General features: G+C 34.6%; 1 protein-coding gene across 1 annotated transcript in view; it reads left to right on the plus strand.

The window, feature by feature from the left end:
- LOC150107642 (zinc finger and BTB domain-containing protein 40-like) overlaps positions 1 to 24,173 on the plus strand; it is a 247,421-nt gene that overhangs the window by 76,592 nt on the left and 146,656 nt on the right. The window contains exon 3 of the mRNA XM_090392150.1: positions 23,076 to 23,260. Coding sequence (XP_090248276.1) covers positions 23,076 to 23,260 — 185 coding nt within the window. The remainder of the gene's footprint in view (positions 1 to 23,075; positions 23,261 to 24,173) is intronic.

The raw sequence follows: 24,173 nt of genomic DNA on the forward strand, positions 1-24,173 counted from the left end.
AGTTTTTTCTTTAGGTGTTACAATTTTCTGTAATTGTAGTCTGGTTTGTAGTTTGCTAAAGATCAAGAGTGTTGGATGAGTGAAGAGGTTGTTCTAGTTAGAGGGACGATTTCTATTAGATCATTGCTTACACTAAGTACATTAGCCTTCTCTTTCAGTATAATCATTTAATTGGTAAAAGGAAGCCAGTTGAAGTTGTGGACATTAAAGTCACCAAGAAAGATGATGTCACTGTTTGGTGTTGGCCTGTCGGAAATGAAACTTCAGGGATAAGAAGTTAATGAGGCCAGAATGATTTCTAGAGCAATAGATGAATGATACAGAATGCAGCAAGGAAATCTTAAACCAGAGAAGATCAAAAAAGAAGACTCAAGATTTGGCATTCTCTGAAGTTGAATAGTGTAGGTCCGTGTCAAACAAAGGGGATTCAGTCGTTATTGGTGTGATAATATCATAGCATCAAGTCCTTCACAATTTTGTCATAGACTACGATGATATGTTCCAACTTAATATGTTTCTCTGAAAGAAAGGGATTTCCAGTTCTGACAAAATGAAATGAGAATCCATCATAATCCATTTCTTATCCCTTCAAGACGGGTTGAGTTCCCTGATTTAGGCCATTTAACGCAGCCGACTTGCCCCTTCCTATGCTACATCCCTCGAAGGATAAGTATTTCACGTAGCGTAAAATTCGAACGCGTAACGAAGAGCTGTGCGTTCACGGGGCCGGTTTATCTTTACTAGGACTGAAATCCCGTACAGTAGCAGAGAGTTTTTCCCGGAGGAAAACTGTCTGCTACTGTACGAAACCGATTCTTCATGTCGCAGATGGGATTCGAACCTGGGTCTTTCCAACCAAAGGACTGGTGATTTAAAAAGAATGACGCTTTTAGTTTCTAATTAGGCAATTTTTCTACATTCTTACAGTTTTCTATTTTAGCTTCTAGTCTATTCTAGTTTTCTATTTCTGTTTGTTCAATCGGAATGAGAGTCAACAAAATAAATCGCCGACGTGTGCTTACCGTTAAAACAAAGTTCACAATGTATCGATTCGAAGATAAAATTATGGTTAAGTGCAGCACCTAGAAAAATTTTATGACATCATAAACATGTCAAATTAGCTCTAGTGTGATAATGAAGTGCCTTTTCTTTACTAATGAAACAATACTAAGAAACTTGAAAGACTCAGTGTCAAAAGAAACCGGGAAGACGAAGAGGCTAAGCAGCTATAAAAAAGTATAAAGATAATACATCTGAAATTGAATCCATGATGTACTGATACTTAAAATGCTTTTCAACTTCTTAAATTTGAATGGAAGCAACTGGCTGCAATTTCAAAAACACGTTCTATATTTCCATGATAGTTAGAATTTCAGTTATCCGAAGGTTCCAATTAGTTGATTGAAAACTAATTGATTTCAAATCAAGTGTATGTTTTTGAAATTGAATATGAATTAATTTTCCAGTGTATGAAAATGGAGAACTGAAAAGATTCAGCCGTTTTAATCAAGTGTGCTGAACACTTTATGACAACTATACAGTAACGAACAAATTAATCCGAACACTCACATTTTAAAGAAAAATTATAATTTCGCAAGAAAATAAGTACAAAAATTAAGCTCTAACTTTACCTAATAATTTATATGTGTTCATCTGTGCCTAATAAGTTCGTTAATTCGCTTAGGTATGGATTCTATCAACGTAGAACACATCTGTCTTATTTCTGCATCTCGAAACCAGACGTTTATATTGTATTAAGGTATCCTTTTTATCACAATTTAATTTTCCAAGTCTCTGTTCACTATGGCCCACAAGTTTTCTAATGGAGAGTTACCTGGAAACAGAAGCAATTTGATGTTGTAATTTTTGAGGAACTCTCACTTTTTTTTGAAGTGTGGTATGGAGCAAGATCCTGTTGGAAGATGAGTTCTTTGTCTTTCTGGATCTGTGGGAACCACTCTTTTCTCCAAGTGATCCTGAACCGTATGTGTAAAACGACCCCAGAATATCTTTTTAGTTTTGTATTTAGAAGCTTGTTGAAGGTGGGTCGGAGAAGTCTTCTCAGTTGCTGATTTGGAACGTTGGGTACTCGCTATCCTAGAACAAAGAAATGGCTCTTATCTGAGAATATGACCTTTCACTTCTTAACAGGGTAATATTTGTACACTTTTGTCCACATGAGCCTCTTTTTCTGCATAGCCTTCGCCAACAGTTTTCTTTTTTGGTCCGTGGGCAGACCTCCCTGCTTCCAACAATCTTCGACGGACTGTCATGTCAGAAACATTAATCCCACTACTTGCCAAACAGGGCCATACTTACACTTTCCCGAAGTGGTCGGGGCTCGAGTTCTCCGGGAGCCCTCTCCCCTCATTGTTTGGGGTTTTAAATTGGTCATATTTTTTCGCCTCCCTCAGCTAGAGCCTCGTGCGCCTGTGCATAGGTACGGCCCTGCTCCCAAGTCTCTATTTAAGTCTACAAACACGATCTTTGATTCATTTTGCTTTTCCTAACTAGTAAACAATCTTGAATAAGTGTAGTTTAGTTTTCCTTTTTGGCAGTTTGTCTTTGATTTAAACGCCTTCTAGGAGATATATTCATTTTATATCTACGCAAAATGAATAAAACACTACGAATATCAACTTGTTTCCACTATTAAACACTCGCAACACTATTAATAAACATCGCAGAGACAGTTAAAACACGCAGCACTAAACCAAAACTGAAAATAGTAAACCAAAACCAAACTTATTGTGAACTGAAACAAAAACTAAACCAAAATAAAAACTTGAAAATTCGGTTAATTAAAAAAAAAACAGATTAATTTGTTTGTTACTGTCTTATCACGTATTGATTCTTTATAAATAAAATAAAATAATAAGTTTAGGTTAAGGGATATTACATCCCATATAGTTTCTTAGCCGAATAAGAAACTCAAAGAGTTTCATGCCGAATATAGTAGAAACTATATAAAGTTCGGCGATTCCAAGCGTAAGCAAATACCTGGATACTGCAGCACTGATCCCAAAGGGTAGTGCAAGCTGGGGCAACTCGTGGTAGAAGTGGAGCGAGCACGAGTTGCCCCAGCTTGCATTACCCTTTGGGATCAGTGCTGCAGTATCCAGGTATTTGCTTACGCTTGGAATCGCCGAACTTTATATAGTTTCTACTATATTCGGCATGAAACTCTTTGAGTTTCTTATTCGGCTAAGAAACTATATGGGATGTAATATCCCTTAACTTAAACAAGTTATATGTCGCCGAATTGAAGCCTTTGGCTCTTCACATATCTAATAAAATAATAATATATATTTGCATTATTTAACGCAATAGAACCTTCTAGATATGAAATAAACAGTAAGTGGTGCGATTATATAAGGGTTAATTCCCTCTAAAATATGTGTCAGCTTTTAATTATATAAGGAATTAACCCTGTATACTTAACTGACAGACATTCTTACCTGAATTATCACTCCACACTTCAGCAGCCTAGTTTTGGAAGAATAGGAAAGATACCCCCTGAAAATTCAAGAGCACATCAGGGAAGGACATAGAGATTACTTTCTATCATGTTGCTTTCACACTAACTGCTGTCATTCCGGCAGTTGTCTAGTAAGAGCAACTTATTTGCACAGATTGATATAACAGCAAGCATTCAAGACTAGCATGGGAGGTCAGAGAGAGAGAGAAGGGTTGGGGTATTTCTAGATCTTTGTTTAGGTATATAGAACCTCTAGTTAAGGCATTCTTGAATCACGACTTTAGGTAAAGTGTTCGATGTGTCTATTTGCATCATATGATGTTACAAGATAAAATGTTTAGCGAAAAGTGCTCTATGTTGGGAAAAGATTTTTTCCTTTAGCCATATGGGGTAGGATTACGATTATGATAGAATTATACAGTTATTTTTCGAGTGCAGCAACAGTTTACAGAAAGCATCCCGACCAGATAATGGTCGGGATGCTTTCTGTAAACATTACAGATGTTTAAATTTATCTTTCTGTAAACTTTTTGTAATGGTATAAAGAAGTGAACAGAAAACTTCTGTTCCGTTTTTTTTTTATTTATTTATTTTTATTTTTATTTTTATTCGTGGTTGCTATCGTAAGAAGGCTTCCACTTGACATTTTGTTCAAATTTTTTGGTCTATTAATTTCACACAATAGACTGAATAGTACAGACTAATACAAGCTCCCCAAATTAGCAAGTTAAATAATACAGTTTGTTCAGTATGTGTTCTGAATTTGTATTATACTTGTCTGGTTTACATTCGCTTCATAGTCTAAATGTTGTTATTTATATTATATTATATTATTATTTTGATAATATCCACAAGAAACCCGCTAGAACATTTTTAATAGGTAGATTTATAGAGGAAAATATGTGAAGGTAAATAATTTTTCAAAAAGGCCAACATGACAACACTGGTATTCTAGAAAGAAGAATGAATATAGCTGTATAATTTTTGAAATAGAGGTCACGAATGAACGATTTTTTAAAGTTTTTTGCAAGCAAGAAAAAAATAATACAATTAATAAATAATAAATGCAAGCCAAGCCTGGTTGTTTAGCCGAATGGATAACATATCCACTCTGAATTCAACCAATGGGCAGACTGTTCAGGTGTTCTTAGGTGAGAAATGAATTTCACTGTCCGTTGTGAGATCACCTCGTTATTACTGAAGGCTAGAAATTGTCCCTTGTTCGGTCACTAGAGTTCACAGTAGGGTTTCTGGATTATGTAAAAAAATAAACACATAAACAATAATTAAAAAACCTCAGCCTCATTCACGATACTAATGTAATATAGGTTTGTTCAGGGGATGTAGTCGGGCCAGGGCGCTACAGGGCGACGCCCTGGTACTTTTTTAAAACTATCAAAATTTTTAAATTCATTATAATAAATTATAAGAATTATAATAATGAGATATATATATAAAAATAGCAGCTTGCACTCTAGTCATTTTCGTTTCAGAAAACAAGACAGTCTCTCTACCATATGGCCGTCGCATATCACAATAATATTTTTTTAAAGTAATAATAATAATAATCATTATTTTTTTAAATTAAAATTTATGATTACATATATAAATTACATGTGATAATACATACATTTCATTACATATGATACATACATTGATTACATTAAAAAAATTCAATCATTTTTTTATTATTAAAATTATGATTGCATATTTACAACACATAATATTACACATTTACAACAGGTTTAATTCTGTTTTTTTTTCCTTGTAACAATGAAATTCTTACCGATTTTTTTCTGTATAATGTATATATATATTTTTTTTTTAAATCATGTTTAAACATTTTATTGTCTCAGATAAATTACATACATAGATAACAGTAATAATTATGATATATTACAATTGTGAATAACAGATACTTGCAAGTTAATAATATTTTTAAATAATAATAATAATAATAATACTTTTTTTTTCTGTATAATGTATTATATTCTTTCTTTGGGAGGCATTTCTAATTTCTTCGTAGAAGCTTAGCAGAGCTTATCTGAGGAAGATAATAGATGGCGGTGGTTTCATGGTTATGTTTCTATACTGGTCGCAAGCCAGGTGTTGTACGTGCTTGTAAGACTTCAACTGCCATTATAGTTTAACTTTTTTTCCCCTTTTTTTTGCAAGTAAGGTTGGATTTAGACATGGTGTGTTTGTTTCTTTGTGTTCTTGTAGTGATGGTTTTAGAGAGGGGGTTTGTCATAGGTTGTGTGTGTGTGCGTGCGTACATGCGGGGGGGGAGAGAGAGAAACAGGAATTGCTCTCATTTTCATTCTCGCTATAATATTTATATAGTGCCTGTTTCAGCTCTCTGTATGTTCCTAGGTTTCTGTCGTCGAACGGCAGTTTGTTTATCATGTCAGGTACATAGAAGTTTCGGGTGGCTTTCCCGTAGTGATTGTTGTACTTATATGTTATGTAGTTTGTTGACCGTGGTCTTGTTATTTGATATGTTGTTCTGGTTACTTTATAGGTCAGGCTGTAGTAATGTTTTAAGATGACTGTGTAGTGGCATGAGTGTTTCACCTTAAATATTTTCTGTTTTGTCCGTGCTTCCTGCATAAGTGTGGGTTGTTCCCAGAATATCAGTTTTACCATTTTATCTTGCAGCTATTGTAATCTGTTAAGTCTGTAGTCTGTGCAGAATGCGTATGATGTGATTGCATATCTTAAAATGTTTTCACATAATGCTTTATAGATTAGTATTTTTATGTGGGTAGGGGCAATGTATTTTAATCTGTATAGTTTGCTTGCTATTATCCTAAGCTTGTATGTAGGTAGTTTGTATGGCTATTCCAACTTTGATCAGCATCGAAGTGAAGTTCCAGATAGCCTGTTGTTTCACCTGTCTGATAGTTGTGGTTTTAGGTTATGTGCTTTGTGTATAGGAGGATGAATGTCGGACAGTGAGATATTTAGTTTCTATGGGTTTGGGGGTTTTTGAATATCATTAGCTTTGTTTTTCCAAAGTTTATATATATGCCGTTTTCGGTTAACCAGTTAGTGATTTGATTGATGTCGTGTTGCATATTTGTGCAAGCGATAGATAATAATAATGCCGCACTTCGTGCTCTGGATTTTTGTTTCCAAAGTAGAGCCCTGACACTATTTCTTTTAGGACTACACCTCTGGGTTTGTTAAATATTAACATTTCGATGTGTTCCCTGAACCAGAATTTCTTAAACTTCTCGCGGTGCAGACAAAGGAAATACGTAACAGTTCAGTTTATTAAGTAGTTAGTTTCAAATTACTTACTAAGTATTTGGGTTCTAAAAATTTAGTAGCCATTTAAAAAAAATTCCCAAAAAATGTCAGGGTCCCACTGTCCTAAATAGTGGTTATTGTGTACTCGAAACTGTTATTGAATTAATTCTATTCTTGCTTACGTGAACTAAGTAAATTTAAATCGCTCGTTTCCAGCACTTTTGAATAATGTCGCACAAATTAGTGAACTTCGCGAAATGCTAGAGCAGACGTTCGTGGCGGTGTGTGTGGAGGGGGGGGGGGTTCAGTGCACTTTAATTATCGGGTAAAGTAGATCATCTGCTTCCTTCTCCATGTAATTCAGTTAATTTGGTTGCTCGTTGAAAATATTTCATAGGTTAACACGAAATAGGTGGACATGGAGTACTTTTCGCAAAGTAGATGAAACCGTGCTAACAGTTTATAGAAAGCATGGATATTTTCTCAGAGAATTAATTTTTTTTAAAGTTTTTTGCGATCACAACTGAAGTTGCGATTTTAAATTGCTTTATAACTGAAATTCGTTCACTACAAAAAGTCGTATGTTTGATATCTAGTTATTATTATTACTACCTTTTGTGATAATGTTCATTCCTCCAGTTAAATTAGACCAAACCCTAATTTCTGTCGCATTTAAGAAAAAAATAAAACATTCTTAAATTAAAAGTTTAATTTTTACTACATCGCAATAAGTTTTCTCCAAACTTGTATGGTGACAATCAGTGTTAATTCCATAGATTGTATATATGCTCAGGTCTATAACTGGCCACTGTTGTAAATATCCTCTTCTTCAGTTGTGCATAAAAATCCAAATATAGAAGTGAACAAAATAGTTATAAATGTTACTGCCACATTTGATGGAGGTAAAAGATTAAAGAGGATTAAATTGCCCATTAAAACCATAATCAAACTGCTTGGTAAACCTGATGTCAAAAATTTCCAGCCACATCTATTTAGATAATTATTCTGTCTAGATATAGAGTAGCTCTATTATATTATTATTGTTATTATGTGACACCTCCACAAAGTTCAGGGAATTGCTGTAGGAAGGCACACTGCTCCAGTATATGCATTTACAGGATGGAGAATACTTTCCAGAAAATAATTTCCTTAATAAATTAGATCTAATTTATTAAGGAAATTATTTTCTGCAGTTGGTAAAGTTTGAAAGTACCTATGGTGGAGCTGGGGGAGGGGGATAATCTCTCCCCTTTTAAGCGAAATCAGAATAAAAGAATTGGTGAAATTTTAGATAAATCACAAAAACTTAAACCATCTCTTTGTTTTTTAATTATGACGCAAATTAAAATTTTTAAAGAAATGTTATTAATTGAAATAAAATTATATTAATATGCTAAACATGAATCTCCCCTCCCAAAAAATAGTCTAAGTCCACTCCTCTCCTGAGATTGGCAGTTTGGTAGGCGACTGTCTATTGGAATTTTATAGATATCAGAGTATTGTACCAAGACATAGTCATTGGGTTTCATTGGGGAAAAAAAAAGGAATTTTTGTTTTTTTATAACTGTGGCTAATAATATAACTATTTCAATATAGGTACATATACATTGTCATGTTTGAAAAAAATTAAATACTGAAACTTAAACTTATATGAAGCAAATTTATTAGCTGTAAAATTTTTGCTGGAATATCCAAGTATTTTCAGTATGATAACAAAATACAATAAAATAATCAGTTTTAAAAAGCATCACTACAGCATAAGACAACAGATGGTCAGTAAATTTCCAATAAAAAAAATGTAATAAATTAATATAATAAAATAATAATCAGGAATTTAAATAAGATTATACAATGATACAATAATATTACCCAAAAGGGGGGCGGTAAGGATAACCAAAGGCCATCAGATCTGTTTAAGTTCAGTCTGTGTAGAAATGCCTTATAGCTCTCCTCATATAACTTATCTATAAAAAAATCTAAGAAAACGAAAAGGTTTATTTTTCTTACAAAGAACCCTATGGCATGTTCTGTTAGGCCAGATTTCTCTGGTTCAAGATACTGGATATATGATTTATATTCCTCATGATGGATGGGTGCAGATCTTCCAGGCTGCCCAAAGTGGAACAGATTATAGGAGCAAGGGACCTGGAAGGCTGAGTGGAGAAAGCTTGTCTTTTGGTGAGGAAAGGAAGGTAGAAATCTTCCTTCTAGGACAAAAGGATACTGCAATATTAAGAGGTCTTTTTAATTCACCTTAGCAATATGTTCAGAAATTCTTCACCCAAAGGCAAGCTTTCTCCACTCAGCCTTCCAGGTGTCTACCAGGTCCCTTGCTCCTGTAGTTTGCCTTATGTTGGGCAGTCTGATAGATCTGCAGCATCTGTTGTGAGGAATAAATCATGTATCAGAAAACTCATTGCAGGAGGACAAACTCTAACAGATCATACAATATGCATATAATACATCATATGTAGCTTTCAAAACATTCATCATTGGATCATCCACATCCTCTCCAATCATATATTCCACTCATATACCACTTGCTATGGAAAACAAAACAAAAAAAAACACCTCTACTTTTCACTTCCTCAATCACATAACTCTTATGATTTCCAGGGATGGACTTTGATGCTCTCATCTTCTATTATATTAGTAAGTATTAGATAAGAATTATATAAGTAAGAAAAGCTGAGACAGAGAGCTATGATTATGAATGAGTCAATGCAAGATTGTGCAGGAGGAATGGTGTGGAGTTTGTGGACTTATGGGGTGAGTTTGATGGAAGAAAGGATTTATATAAGGTGGATTACTTGCATCTAAATGGATTTGATGTCAGGAGTCTTGAAAAAGTGATATTCAGTGAAAGTTCATAAGTACAAAGTCTGGGAAACTGGAATGTTTTTTTTTGGGGGGGGTGGGGTGGGGGAATGCAGGTAAACATGGGTGTCCAGGCAACATATAGGCTAGTAAGTGGGAGAGTAATCACATGATGCCAAATGTAGTATCTCAGGTTAACTTTAGTAGGCTAAGTAACACAAGGTGTAAGGGTAGGCTGACCATGCGTACCATTTTTCATATTTTTCGGCCGTCCTGCCATTTCAATGAAAATGTCAATTTTGTTCCATTTTTAATAAAAACTATAAATCATCATCAAATTCCTGCCGTGTACCCTTCAAGAGGGTGTACAGGATATGATAGTACTACATGAAAAAATTTACATCATTACTAACTTCCTATCTACAATTTTCCTCCAAATCAGCCTGTTACTTGTCGAGACTCCAACATTATCAGATCTTATATTTCTATCGTCTAAGGCATATTGTACCGTATCAATCCACCTATATCTTGGTCTTCCTCTGGGTTGTTTTCCTGCCAACCTGGCAGAGAACACTTGTTTTGCTAATTTTTCCTTGCCCATTCTGTTTAAGTGACCATACCACTTGAGATTAGCTCTGCTAATGCATTCCTGGATGCTGACAATATCAAGTTCTTTCCTAATATCCTCGTTTTTAATATGATATTGCCATTGATGCCATCTGTTCACGGCTCTAATCTTTCTCAGGACTCTCATATCTGCGGTCTCTAGTCTTTGGTCAAGTGATTTACTTCTGACCCAGCTCTCAGATCCATAAGTTAAAATTGGTTTTTGAACACTGTCTTGTATACAGCTAATTTAGTGTTCTGACTAATTTCTCTCATATTCCATATGAATTTATTCAATTGACTTCCTACCATACCAGCTTTGTTGATTCTGTTGTCGATTTCCATATTTAATTTACCATCTTCACTAAAAACCGTGCCTAAATAGCTGAAATGTTTTACTTGTTCCACAGTTCTCCGTTCACAACTGCATTTTCAACCGTTGAAAATGCAGTTGACATTTTCAACGATTCTGCCCATTTTCATTGTCTTTGTCTTTTTATTGCTGACCTTCATACCATGTCTATTACAACAGTTATTCAATTTAGTCAGGGAATCTTGCAGAAGTAGCAGATTTATTTAGAAGTATAACATCGTCCGCATAAAGCAAAGAGCTGACATTAACATCTCCAATTTTGATATCATGTTTAATACCACTTTCCTTCATAATGTGATCCATATAGATAATGAATAACAGAGAGGATAATGTACATCCTTGTCTCACAACAGATTTAACATTAAACCATCTTCCTGTACTTCCTTCAATTCTAACTGCTGACTTACAACTCAAATACAGACTAAGTATTGCTTCATATGATGCCCCATATAACTGTAGCGTATTGAATGGCTTCTCTCTTGGCACCTTGTCATATGCCATTTCCAGATCGACAAAACTTAAATATAGATCTTTGTTATATTCCCATGATTTCTCCACTATTTGCCGTAAAGTGAAGATCTGATCCTGACAGCCTGTATTTGGCCTGAATCCAGCTTGTTCTTCACCAAGCTTTTCTTCCACAATTCTTCTCAACCGTTTCTCAAGTATACTGGCATAAATCTTACCAGGAACACTCAGTAAGGAAATACCTCTGTAATTCTCACATTCAGTTTTATTTCCCTTTTTATATATGGGTACTATGAGAGCTCTACTTTAATCATCGTGAATTTGCCCCTCTGTCTCCAGGCCTTGTGAACTATGCAGTGCAGCCACTGTAACACTTTTATACCACCATACTTCAGCATTTCGTCAAATATCATCTACTCCTGCTGCCTTTCCACATTTCAAGCCTTTGACAGCTCTTTCTACTTCAAGTATGGATATGTATTCCTGACTGTATGCCTGTTGAGTGTTTTTTACCACTGTACTATCACTGCTTGTTTCATTTAGCAATTTTTCGAAGCAATTACTCCATAATTTCTCTTGTTTTCATGTCATCTCTAACTCCTTTTGCAGCACTTTTTCCTCAATTTCTAAGCTTCTTCAACAACCTCCGGAATATTTTGCCACCTTCTTGATATTTATTTTCTATGTTCTTGCCAAAGTCCTCCCATGACTTTTGTTTAGCGAGTTGTACAAAGTGTTTAGCTTTCTTACATTTGTCTCTGTATTCTCTAAGAGCACAAGCTGACTTATTTGTCAGGAACTTTTGATATGCTTTCTTCTTTTCCTTCACTGCCTCTTTAACTTCCTGTGTCCACCACGGAGTTCTCATTTTTCTAATCTTGCAAACAAACTCATCACATACCTCTCTGGCTGAATCAGTCAGGGTTTTCTTCAGGGCTTGCCACTGAATCATCAAAGTTTGGTTCCTGTTCTCAAACTCTTTCATTTTTTATTCGCTTCAAAACTAAATGTCATTCTTTTCAATATGAAATTCAATTTTATCCTGCTCAAGACTAAATAGTGATCACTTCCAATTTCAAATCCTCTGTATACACTCTGGTGTCCTGCACCGGGGATTAAACATCACTACCAACAATAACATAGTCAATGAGACTTTTCTTATTCCTTGCCTCTTCTCTTCATGTGAATTTGTGCACATTTTTATGTTGGAATATGGTGTTAGTAATAACCAGTCCATGTCCTGAGCAGAAATCCGGCAGGTATTTGCCATTATTATTAGCTTTGCTCTTTTCTGCAAATTTTCCCAAAATATTTTTGTATGTCTGACAATCATTTCCTACTAGTACTGCTATTTAGATTCCCAACAAGGACCAACTTTTCCTTTTTCATTGTGTCAGTTGCTTTCTCTAAAGACTCAAAAAATTCCTCCACTTCTACCTTAGTAGAACCTTCTGTGTGACCATAGGCACAAATAAGTCTCATTGTCCAGTTCCCCATTCTGATATTTGCCCACATCACTCTACTTGAGAGTGCCTGCCATTCAAGAAGATTAGCCTCGTATTTAGTGTTGAATACTGTGGCTACTCCTTGATTGTCATTGCCTGAATATAACATTTTGTATTTATTGCTCAAAAAGATCTCACCTATTATGTCGATCTGGTACTTATCTAATTCCTGAGCTAGCTCCATTTCTTTGCCATTCAGGCTTCTTATGTTGATAGTACTGATCTTTAACTCTGGTGATGTTGAGTTGGGGGGTGTTTTCATATTTGTTCCAGTAGCTGACTTTTCGCTGTCCGCCCTGGTTCCCTGTCGAAAACAACGGGGACACCCGTTGTTTTCACCAGGTGACAAAACCGGACGATGCCCCAGCCGGCATGAAATTTTGTCATGTTGTACTACCATCATTTTGTATTTTGGTTTAAGCCAATAAGTATACAATTTGGTCAACTAAATCCCAAATTGCCAGCCCATCCTTTTTCATTGAGTATCCAGGTAGATACCCAACAGGGTTTACCACGAGGTGAGGATTGGACATTGGGTCAGAAGCCCCGGTCGGTTCTCTGCATTCCTTTAAAAACTATGTGGAAGTCTCTTCTCAGTTATACAGCTTTGACCTTAAAAAAAAATACTATAAATATACTTTAATATTGATCAATCATAAATTATTATCCATAACCTATAATCCTATATCAATATCATGGATACCAGCAATTTGTATAACCATGGAGTTGCATTGTTTGATACTAAATATCGATATGTGCAGTGATTTATTCAGAGAGAATAAAAAAATACATTAATATCCACTTAATTTATATAAAAAAATACATGTTTAGGCAACACTGACGTGCCATCTGTTCTGCTGTAGCATTAGTTTTTTGTTTTGCCTGTATACTAACCAGTGGCTTTGTTATTCAATGCTGGTGGTTTAAATTTCATATATATTTTTTAAGTTTTAAGTCTTATTTTTTAAAGCTTTAAATCTATCCTTGCAATCAAAGAAGCGAAACTGCAGTTTTAATGACGATCTCCAGAAATAATTCAAATTTATGAAACTAGACAAGCTGTGTAGTGATGGAACCAAAGTGGTATGCCAACATTGTAATGTCTATTTTTCCGTTGCCCATGGAGGCAGAAGCAACATCAACCAACATCTACGTAGCTAGAAGCATAAGGATGCTGAAAAGACTCTAGTTCCAGTTAAAAACATCTTATCATACTGGCGTCATGGCCAAAGTTTTCGAGCAAATGACTGCTTGTCAACATTGATAAATAAAATTTATGAACCAAAATTTTCTTCAGCACGTCGTAAACAGAAGCAGTAATTACCGTTTTATCACCATACATATTGGGAGAAGTAATAGAGGATTTGAAGAAAGCAAAAAAGCATTAGTCAGTTTAGATGCATCAAACAAAAATTATATCAAACTTTTTCCAATCGTTGTACAGTACTTTTTGCCAAATTGTAGTGTTCAAGACAAAATATAGACTTTATTTCCTTACTTGGTGAAATATCCGATAACACAAACACCAGTTTTGGTGGTCAAATAGCAGATAACACAAACACCAGTTTTGGTGGTAGCAAAAGACTTGGCAAAAACTTGAAACTGAATTGAAGAGGAAGATTATCGGTATTGCTTGTCGGACACACATTATGCCCAATTGTCTCCAGTGTGCTGTCGACTGTTTACCAGTTGGTATTGAATGTTTTGCAGTGAAAGTATACAAATACTTCAATACACCCTCTGTCCAAAAAGAAACCGAACTTTTTTGAAAATATAAGAAACTAATGGCGCCACCTGTTGTATCTTTTTTGTTATCGAAAGCGGCAACCTTCATTAGTGTTGTGTCAACTATTTATGACATTTGCTTCATTGGAAGCCGAGTTATAGTGCCAAGAGTGACAGTGTGTTTTGACGAACGGTCGGTCGTCACGATATTCATGCCGTACGCGACGAATTCTCGCTATCAATCGCTTCAAAACTTTGAGATAAAACTCGCCATTGACCTTTTGGCCAGGGGGAACAAATTCTTTTGTGGATAATGCCCTTGGAATCATAGAAACAAATCAGCATTGTTTTTACTTTTAACTTCTCAAGCGACTTTTTTTCGAATGCCTCTCTTCTGGTGGTCTCCACTCAGCACTCTGGCTTTGTTTCGGGCTCATACTCAAACATCACGTTTCGTCATGAATAACGATCGTTTCAAGGAAGTTTCAGTCCTTACGAGTGGTTTTAACGAGATCCTTGCAGTGTTCAATTCGGTAGATTTTTTGGTCATCGGTTAACTTGTGGGGAACAAATCGCGAATTCAATTTACGAATGCCCAAGCTGAATATGCTGAAATTCAGCTTGAAAAACTGAAAATGAATTGGGGATTTTGGAATTCCCAATTCATCTTCAATCAATCTCATGGACGATTTTGGGTTTTCTTTGATGGAATCACGCACTTTTGGATGTTAACTTTGCTCAGTCCAGTTTTTGTACGGCCCGGCTTTTTTTCGTCCTCAAGCGTCTCACTACAACTTTGAAATCACTTAAACCACTCGTAAACTTGAGTATGGGATAAGCATTCATCACCGTATGCTTTTTAAAGCATTTGATGTGTTTCGGTAAAACTTTTACCAAGTTTAACACCAAAATCAATCGCAGCTCTCTGTTTGAAACTCATTTTCTGACTGTTCGTGAAAACACATTGTCACTCTTGGCACTATAACTTGGCTCCTAATGAAACCAATGTCATAAACAGTTGACACAACACTAATGAAGGTTGCCACTTTCAACAACAACAAGATACAACAGGTTGCGCCACTAGTTTCTTCTATTTTTGAAAAGTTCGGTTTCTTTTTTGGACTGAAGGTGTATATGCACAATCAGGAGTTGAATAAGCGAAAAACTTTTGTGACTTTGCAGGAAACAATTACGCTAAATTGTTAGAGCATTGAAATACAAAGCTTTTTGTCCTTGGGTCCACAATTGAGAGAATTTTAAGCATGTTTGATGGACTTCGTTCTTATTTTCTTTCCCAAGAAAAATGCCCTGTGATGTTGCAAAAATTGTTTGAAGATTCCTGTTTGAATTTGTGGTTGTCATTTGCAAGAGATCAAGTGTCTACATTCCAAACATACATTATTATTATTATTATTATGTGACACCTCCAGGGAGTCCAAAGACTTATTGAGGGAGAGTGTGCCAACAGCATTGAATGATTGAATCCCTTCCAACTAATAACCATGCTCAAACTTGCTTAACTTTTTTGCGAGCCATTAGTAGCAGAAGCTCTACCAATCGACCAACCTTTGCTTGATTATCTTAATTGAAAAAGAATATTTCAGCTACAGAAGTAGCCATGAACATTGAAAATCTTGTAAACAATTTAGAGTCCAGAAAAATTGAAGTGTTTGTAATTAATGATGTCAAAAACAACTGAAAATATTAGTAGATTCAGGAGAAATTAATGAGGCTAAGTTTTTGAGGTAGTTGAGAATTTCTATGAAACCAGTTAGTATATGTCAACAAGTGGAAGTGCAGTTTAGGAAACACTGGGAATTCAAATGGGTGCTACTAAGGAAGACACCTGAATGGAAAGAAATACAGGACAGCCTGAATGAGGAACTCATCACACGCACAGAAACAGAAGAAACTCGTGTATTCGATTAGTGAATCCTCGTAATCTATAATTGTGAGGCAGTTGGATACATCGAATAAAGAAAACATGCCTGTATCTGATAGATGGGGTACAGATTTTTTTCTGAAATGAGCAAAAAACGCCTAGACTTTTAAGACTTTTGTAATATTGTAGAGTTTATTCTTTGTCTTCTAGGAAGTACAGCACCTTTTGAGAGAATATTTTCTGTTAGTTGTAAGACAAACTTGTGTCATGGAGTGTGAGAAGTTTTATGATAAAGTATTGAAAGACTGAAATTTGTGTAAAATCACTTCATCGGAGAAATATTCATGTTACGATCATGGTAAAATACAGTCCCCCCTCTACGTCTCTCACTGAAGATTAATAGTAAGTTCAATATATTTATGTAATAAAACTTTTTGTCATCTTACTTTTTCATGAATACAGAATATTATATTATATAATCCCCGTCCTGTTTTTTTCCATTCCAATGTTCCGTTTTTGTCTCAAGGAAATATGGTCAGCCTATGTAAGGGAGGTTGTGGGATGAAGGGGGGAGTATTGCAATTTATGTATATTAATGCCAGAAGTATTTGAAATAAAGTTGAGGAGTTTTTGGCATCGGTTAGCACAACTTGCCCAGAAGTTATAGGCATTAGTGAGATGTGGTTGACTGAGGGTGATATGGTCATAGGAATAATAGAATGCAAGCAATATAGTGTCTTCAGAGAGAGAGAACAGAAGGGACAGGGAGAGGGGTTTTGCTAACAGGAATTAAAGCCAAAAAAGAGTAGAAGTAAATCATGGGGGACAGAGATTCAGAGGGGTTCAATTGAAGCTATCTGGTGTGAGACAAGGGCAATAGAACTAAATATGTAATTGGTTGCTGCTATAATCCAGGCAGTATAAGGGAAAGTGTAGATGACATGCACTCACAAATTAGCATAATACGTGCAGGATGAGTAATTATTATTATTATTGACGCTTTCAACTATGGGGAAGAATAGATTGGGAGGAAGAATGGTCACAGACATGGAAGGAAATGGAATTTATACAGCTGCTGAGAGATAATTACCTGACAATATGAGATTTGAGAGTGCCAGATCTGATCGTTGCATCAGATAACACTACCCAATCGAGCTATGCTGCCTACAATTGGAGAACGTGATCATGTAGTTTTGACCTGGGAGATTGCCAGACATGCAGAATTTTCTTTTAAGAAGGGATATATGTGTAATTACAAAGCAGGTGATTGTGACAAGCTGAGGAGTCAGCTTTCAGTAGAGCCATGGCATACGACTTTGGATGGGAGAGATGATGGTGGTAGTGGTGAATAGGAGGTGGTCAAGAGGTGTTTGAAGAAAGGGGTATCTGAATGTATACTTAGCATCTGAAGGATAAATCAGGTAGGAGTTAGATGAATGAATAGCTTCATTAAGCAAGAGTTGCACACAAAAAGGTCATGGAGTGATTATAAATAAAGAGATAATCAGCATGCCTATGAGCATATGTAGGCAAGAAGGGTGATTAGTTTGGTAAGAAAGACTAAGGCTGATCAGGCCAAAAGAAACCCTAAAGAGTTCTTTTGCTATGTGGTGAGTAGAAGGAGGAGGAATGACTATTGAAGGATGACTCTAAAAAGTGCTGATGGTCAAATAGTTGCATTATAGAATGAGCATTTTGCAGTAGTGTACATCTAAGTGGTGACATTGACTGAAAGAAGAATAGAGGTTGAAGAAATGGAGGTGCTTAAGATATTGCAGAATCTCAATACAAACACAGCCATGGGATTGGATGGTATATTGGCCTGTGTATTATGAGAATGTGCGAGGGAATTATCTCTGACCAAGCTGTTTAATTTAAGCCTCAGTACTGGGAAGGTACCAGTGGATTGGAAAGAGGACAAAATAGTCCCATCGCATAATTGAGGCTCTAAGACAGAAGTAGCAAATTATCAGCATCTCAGGAGTGGTGTTGAAGGTATTGGAGAAATTGCAAAAGACTTGGCAAAAACTTGAAACTGAATTGAAGAAGCAGATTATCGGTATTGCTTGTCGGACACACATTATACACAATTGTGTCCAGTGTGCTGTCGACTGTTTGCCAATTGGTATTGAATGTAAGTGCTTCCTTTTTTATATCAAGTGACAATAGAGTTGGATAAGGAAAATGACTATATTAGGCTATATTTCCTGAAATGGCTATATTGGCAGTATTAAGAAACATAGCACTTAAACCATTATTAATAATTTTATATAAATTAACTAGTTCCTTCTTATCTTGTTTTTGACTTTTGATTGCATCAGTTTTAAAAGCAAAAAATGTGTTTTTCTTATCACAAAAACTTTCTCAGACTTATATAATATTTATAATATTTTAATAAATGATATGCTAAATTAATCTGAAATTAATTTCTGGTTTTCTAGTTGTAATTTTGTTCCTCCTAAATCTGGTTTTTGTTGTAAAATTTATCTGCATTGCATAGTCTTCACTGTTTTTATGTAGGTTTTCAATCAAGTATTTTAAGTTTTCCTTATTATCTGTAAATAATACTATATCATCTGCATATTTTATATGATGTAAATTTTATCCATTCACAGTTATTTTCCCATGTTTTCTGGAATAGACTCTTTTACTAGCTCTTCCAGTTTCAGGTTAAACAAATATGGTGCAAGCAGATATCCCTGCATGACACCTCTCAGATGGTATTTGAGAAGTTTCAACTTTCCAAATTTATTTTTGCCATAGTATTTTTTATAGTACTAAAGGATAATATTGAATATTTTTTCCTTTTTTATTTTTTGTTCTAAAATTTTGAACCAAAACAATGGCAATAGGCAGAAATAGAGAAAAACTTAAGTTAGAAGTGGAAGGAAATAAACTGGAACAGTTTAAAAAATTTAATTTACTTAGGCATGTTGATCACAGACAGGCTAAATTATGAAGAAACTATTAAACACAGAATAAATCTAGAATGGTGTACTCATGACCAAACTTACAATTATATGGAAAAGTGCATATCCTTTCAAGTATATAGTTCAATGGTTCCCCCCCCCCCCAGTTCTTTATGGTGCAGAGACTTGTGTTATCAAACAGAACGAAGATTAACAGGCTTCGAAAACAAGTTTGAGGAAAATAAATAAAACATCATGGTCTGAAATGAAAACCAGTCAGGAGATCAGAGAAGAATTACGCTACACTGTTTCAGTAATAATAATAAAAAGCAGAGAAAAACAAATACAGTGGTATGGACATGTGTTCAGAATGCCTAATAAAAGCTTTCTCAAATTCTCCAAAACAGAAGAATAACAGGAAAAATACTACCAGGAAGTCCTAGAAGAAAATGGATAGAAAATATCAAGAATATAAGTAGTTTTAACTGTTACAGAAATTTAGATAACTTAGCTGTTGGTAGTTTGGACTGAAAGGCTATTGTTCACAGTAGCCTCACAATCTGCCTTAATCAGATGAGGAAGAAGATGACGAAATCTGGTTGTTCATCTTCACATTTATCAAAAATAAATTAATTAAAAAAAAAAAAAAAAAAAAAAAAACCTCTGTCAATGTTTGGTACATGCCATTTATTTAGAAAAGCTAACAATTTAATGGTCATCATTAAAGTGCCATTTATTGACTTAGAGTATTATTTCAAGAATTTATTCTTAGCAGTAATTAATAATCAGTCCCATAAAATTATCATTATCACATTTTCTTATTTTTCAAATTAAATCTTAAAAAATCAAAGCAAAGATTTTGCTTTGATTTTTTTAAAGAGATTTTTCATATTTCTCAGTTGTGGTATTGAATAGGATTTTCTTAATGAAATCAGCTATATTTTTAAGGTAGCTAATAGCATTACATCTTCTTCTAATTCTGGCATTTTTATTATATTCCAACCCTGCTCAAGAAGGAAGAATGCATACTGAAAGTTCTTAGCAAGTAGAAAGTTTTTGGCAGGTGTCCTAAAAGAATACAGAGAATAATGTAAGAGTTAAGCTGTGTAAAACTAGCTATGACTTCCCATGACTAACAGAAATCATGGGAAGACTGGTAAGAATATAGAAGAGAAATATCAAGAATATGGGAATATGGCAAAATGTTCTGGAGGCTATTGAAAAAGCTTAGAAACGGGGGAAAGAGTGTACTGTATAACATTATGAAAGTTAAAAAGGATCAAAGATGATAAAGGTGATATGAAAACTGAAGATAAAGATATGCTATATGTCTGGAGTAATTACTTTGAAAGACTGTTGAATGAAACAAGCAGTAACAGAATAGCAGCAGTCAATATTCAAGAGAAATTCAAAGATGAATACTTATCAATACTCGAGATAGAAAAAATGTTAAAAAAAACAGTCTGAAATGTGGGAAGACAGCTGGAGTAGATGATATTTGACCAGAAATGCTTAAATATGGAGTCATAAAAGTTTTGCAGTGGCTAATTCAGAAGGCCTGGTTAGAAAATATAATTCCAGATTACTGGAGTAGAGCTCTCATAGTTCCCATCTGTAAAAAAAAAAAAAAAAAAACTGAATGTGAGATTTAGAGGAATTTATTTGTTATGTGTTCCAGGTAAGATTTATGCTAGCATACTTAAGAAGAGTCTAAGAAAAATTGTAAATGAGAAATTAAGAGAAGAGCAAGCTGGGTTCAGGGCATATAGAATGTGTCAAGTTCAGATTTTCATTTAACAAGAAATAGTTAAAAATTGTGGGAATATAACAAGATCTATATTTAAGTATAGATCTTGTTATATATTCCCGCAATTTTTAACTATTTCTTGTTAAATAGGTAAAAAAATCTCCCTGTATAACAAGATCTATACTTAAGCATAGATCCTGCTATACAAGAAGATGGTTTGGTGTGATATCAAGTGTAAGTCAGGGAGTGCACACTAACTCCATTCGTATTCATCTATATGCATCACATTATGAAAGGAAGTGGCATTAATCCTGATGTTAGAATTGGATATATCAGACTTTGTTTTGTTTGAATTGAATAACAGCTGTAACAAATTCGGCATGAAAATCAGACAAATAGACCAAAATTATGAAAATAGACAGGAACTTAGAAAAACACTAACTGCCTTCCCAATAGAGAATCTGCAGAACAGGTAAAATATTTCAGGTGTTAAGAACAGTTTTTAGTGAAAAATGCAAATGAAATATGGAAATATATAAAGAATAAGCAAAACTGGTATGATGGAGAGTTAAGTGAATAAATCTATATGGAATAAGAGAGAAATTAGCCAAAATATGATTAAGTTACATCATCTAGTGCTGTCATAGTATTCTGCACACATTTAAGGGTGCATATTAAGAAATTGATGATTTAAGCTGTTATAATGATGATTAGTATTGGAATAATTTTCAGTGTCTTCTTCCATCTACTCCTGTGTGAAGGAGAATCCAGAGCATGGTCTGCCAGCCCCGTGTTCCTATACAAAAATTATATCTGCTGTCATCTGTATGACAAATCAAGTCTAGCAGACCATGCAATGGATTTTTCTTCACACTAAATTAGATAGAAGAAAATATCAGTATTACATAGAAGTCACTCAACCTTGACATGGTTGCATGCATTAATTTGCCAAAGATCTAAGAGATGGTCTTTCCAAGACTGGATAGCCTGATTTGTCGAAATTAACTTTATGGTTATCCGGCCCATAGAGAGTGCCATGTTAGGACATTAGTTCTAATTCAGTTTTAATTTGAATTATTTCTACAATGATTTAGTTGAGTATTGTGGACATGTCACAGCTATAATTTGTGCTCTGAAGATGCTGGATAGAAAATCAGCAAAATATTAGTTTAGTTCAGTATATAATTTATATAATTTTTCCTCTCTTGGTATTGTTTATACTGTGAAGTGGTATTATGAAACATACATTCATAATCTCCTCAGCCTCCTAAAAAAGTTTGGTCTTCTTCCATTCCTTACAGTAAATACTCTTCTCACATTTGTGGTAGTGCACCAAAAACCTCCCTAAGATTACTTGAGGTTATCCTGATGAGGATGGTTTTGCTTAATGGATGATTCCTCTCTCTCTCTGAAGACTCTCTCCTCCAATCACTTTCTCATAGATTCTCTCTTTCTGCATTGAATTGTCTGTATGTACTTTCATGAACACAACTTTATCAAACTGGCTAACACCATGCCTCCATTTTCCTCTGAACACACAAAATTAGCAATATCTTGGATCAACTCTGATGGTCAGCACATGTAAAATTTGGCTTGTAAATTATCAAATCAACTTTTGTTCTTTGGAATGACCTTTTCCCCCATACTGTTTTCTCCAAGGACTATGATCTTCAGTTGTTCATGAAATTCATCAACAGATTCTTTCTTTTACCTAATCACTTAAATTCCACACAATACTATTTTATAGGATTTGTGATTTCTTGTATGTGGAGGTGATATAAAAAATCATGAGTACTAGTGACTAATATGTCTACAGATAGTGAGTTGTTATTCGTTAAAAATTTTTTTTTTCTCTATTGTGAGGTCAATCATAGACTGCTTGTAAGATACATGTTATGTAAATGTCTTAAGAATATTTGGGCCATAGGACTCCATCATAAACAGATCATATCCATGTAAAACAGTGAAGTGAAAGAATTTTGAGAAGCAAAGTTATAAGTATTTTGCTTAAATTCCTTCGCAGAATTAGAGAAGTTCATATTAATAGACTTTTTTTAAAATTTATTTACAAAAGTTTTTGGACATATACAGCAATATAATGGCTGAACTATGAAAATAATGTTTTTCTATTAATGATGATGGTTTTTTCAGGGCATATTAGCAACTAGCGGCATTTCCTTTGTTAACTTCTTATGGATGGATGACTGATGAGCCTCTCAACCTGCTGTTGCTTAGGATCTTATCTCCCCCCACCCCTTTCCCCTTCCATGTATATATTATATATATATATATATATATTTTATTCCCACTTAGGAGAGCGCCCATATAAGTGTCATTTGGCTGAATGTGGACGTGCATTTATTCAGCTATCCAATTTACAACAACACTTAAGGAACCATGACAGTCAATTAGAGCGAGCAAAGAATCGACCATTTCAATGCAATATATGTGGTAAAGGTTTTGCATCAGAGAGCAGTCTTCGAACTCACAGATCCAAAGTAAGTAATATTACACAGAATTATTTATTTTATTATATCTCCCCCACAAGATTTTCATTTTCCACTGAAGGTAGATAAAGCCATCCTCATCTTCTTTTTAAGTAGCTTCTCTAATTTGAGGGTTAGCAATTGTGTTTGTTTCTCTGCCATCCTTTTGATTTTGTAATAGCTGTTGTTAACCATTCATTTCTTTACAAAAAAAGTTTTTGGTCTACCAGGAAATCTACTCCCCTCTGATTTTCCCTCTAGTATTTGCAGAGATATTTTCCCCTGTTGATCCTCTTAATATGTGTCCTGCCATCTTGCACTTTCTCTTCATAAGGTCTTCCATGAGTGCTCTTTTGGTTCCCATTAACTTCAGTACCTCTTCATTAGTTTTTTTCTCTTTCCAAGAAATCTTCAATGCTCTCCTATAGCACCACATCTCAAAGGCTTGCAATTTCTTGATTATGGAGTTTGTATATGGCCATATCTCACATCCATAATTCAATATGGACCATACATAGAATTTTATTATGTTTATTTTAGTCTCTTTATTTATTCCAGAGGTCATTAGTAATTTATTATTCCAAAATGCTTCGTTTGCCTTAGCTATTCTTGATTTTATTTCTATCTATTGTTCCATCTTCTGTAATTATTACTCATAAATAATTATAGGCCTTTACATTTTGCTTATTACTATATTCTTAGTTTTAGCTGTATTTAGTACTAAGCCATAATTCTGACTCTTTTTGATTGGTGTATTTTGTAACTTTGTTTTTGATTTTGCTATGAACATCAAATTATCAGCAAATCTAGCCATCAGATAGATGATATTCATCCTGAAATGCTTAAACATGAAATTATTCAATTTGAATTAAATGACAGGTAACATTAAACAAGAAATTATTATATTATTAAAAATGAAGTAAAT

The sequence above is a fragment of the Typopeltis vanoorti genome, chromosome 4 (genome assembly GCF_054136105.1).
Source record: "Typopeltis vanoorti isolate ZY-2024b chromosome 4, IOZ_Tvanoo_1.0, whole genome shotgun sequence".
In the NCBI taxonomy this organism is placed as follows: Eukaryota; Metazoa; Arthropoda; class Arachnida; order Uropygi; family Thelyphonidae; genus Typopeltis; species Typopeltis vanoorti.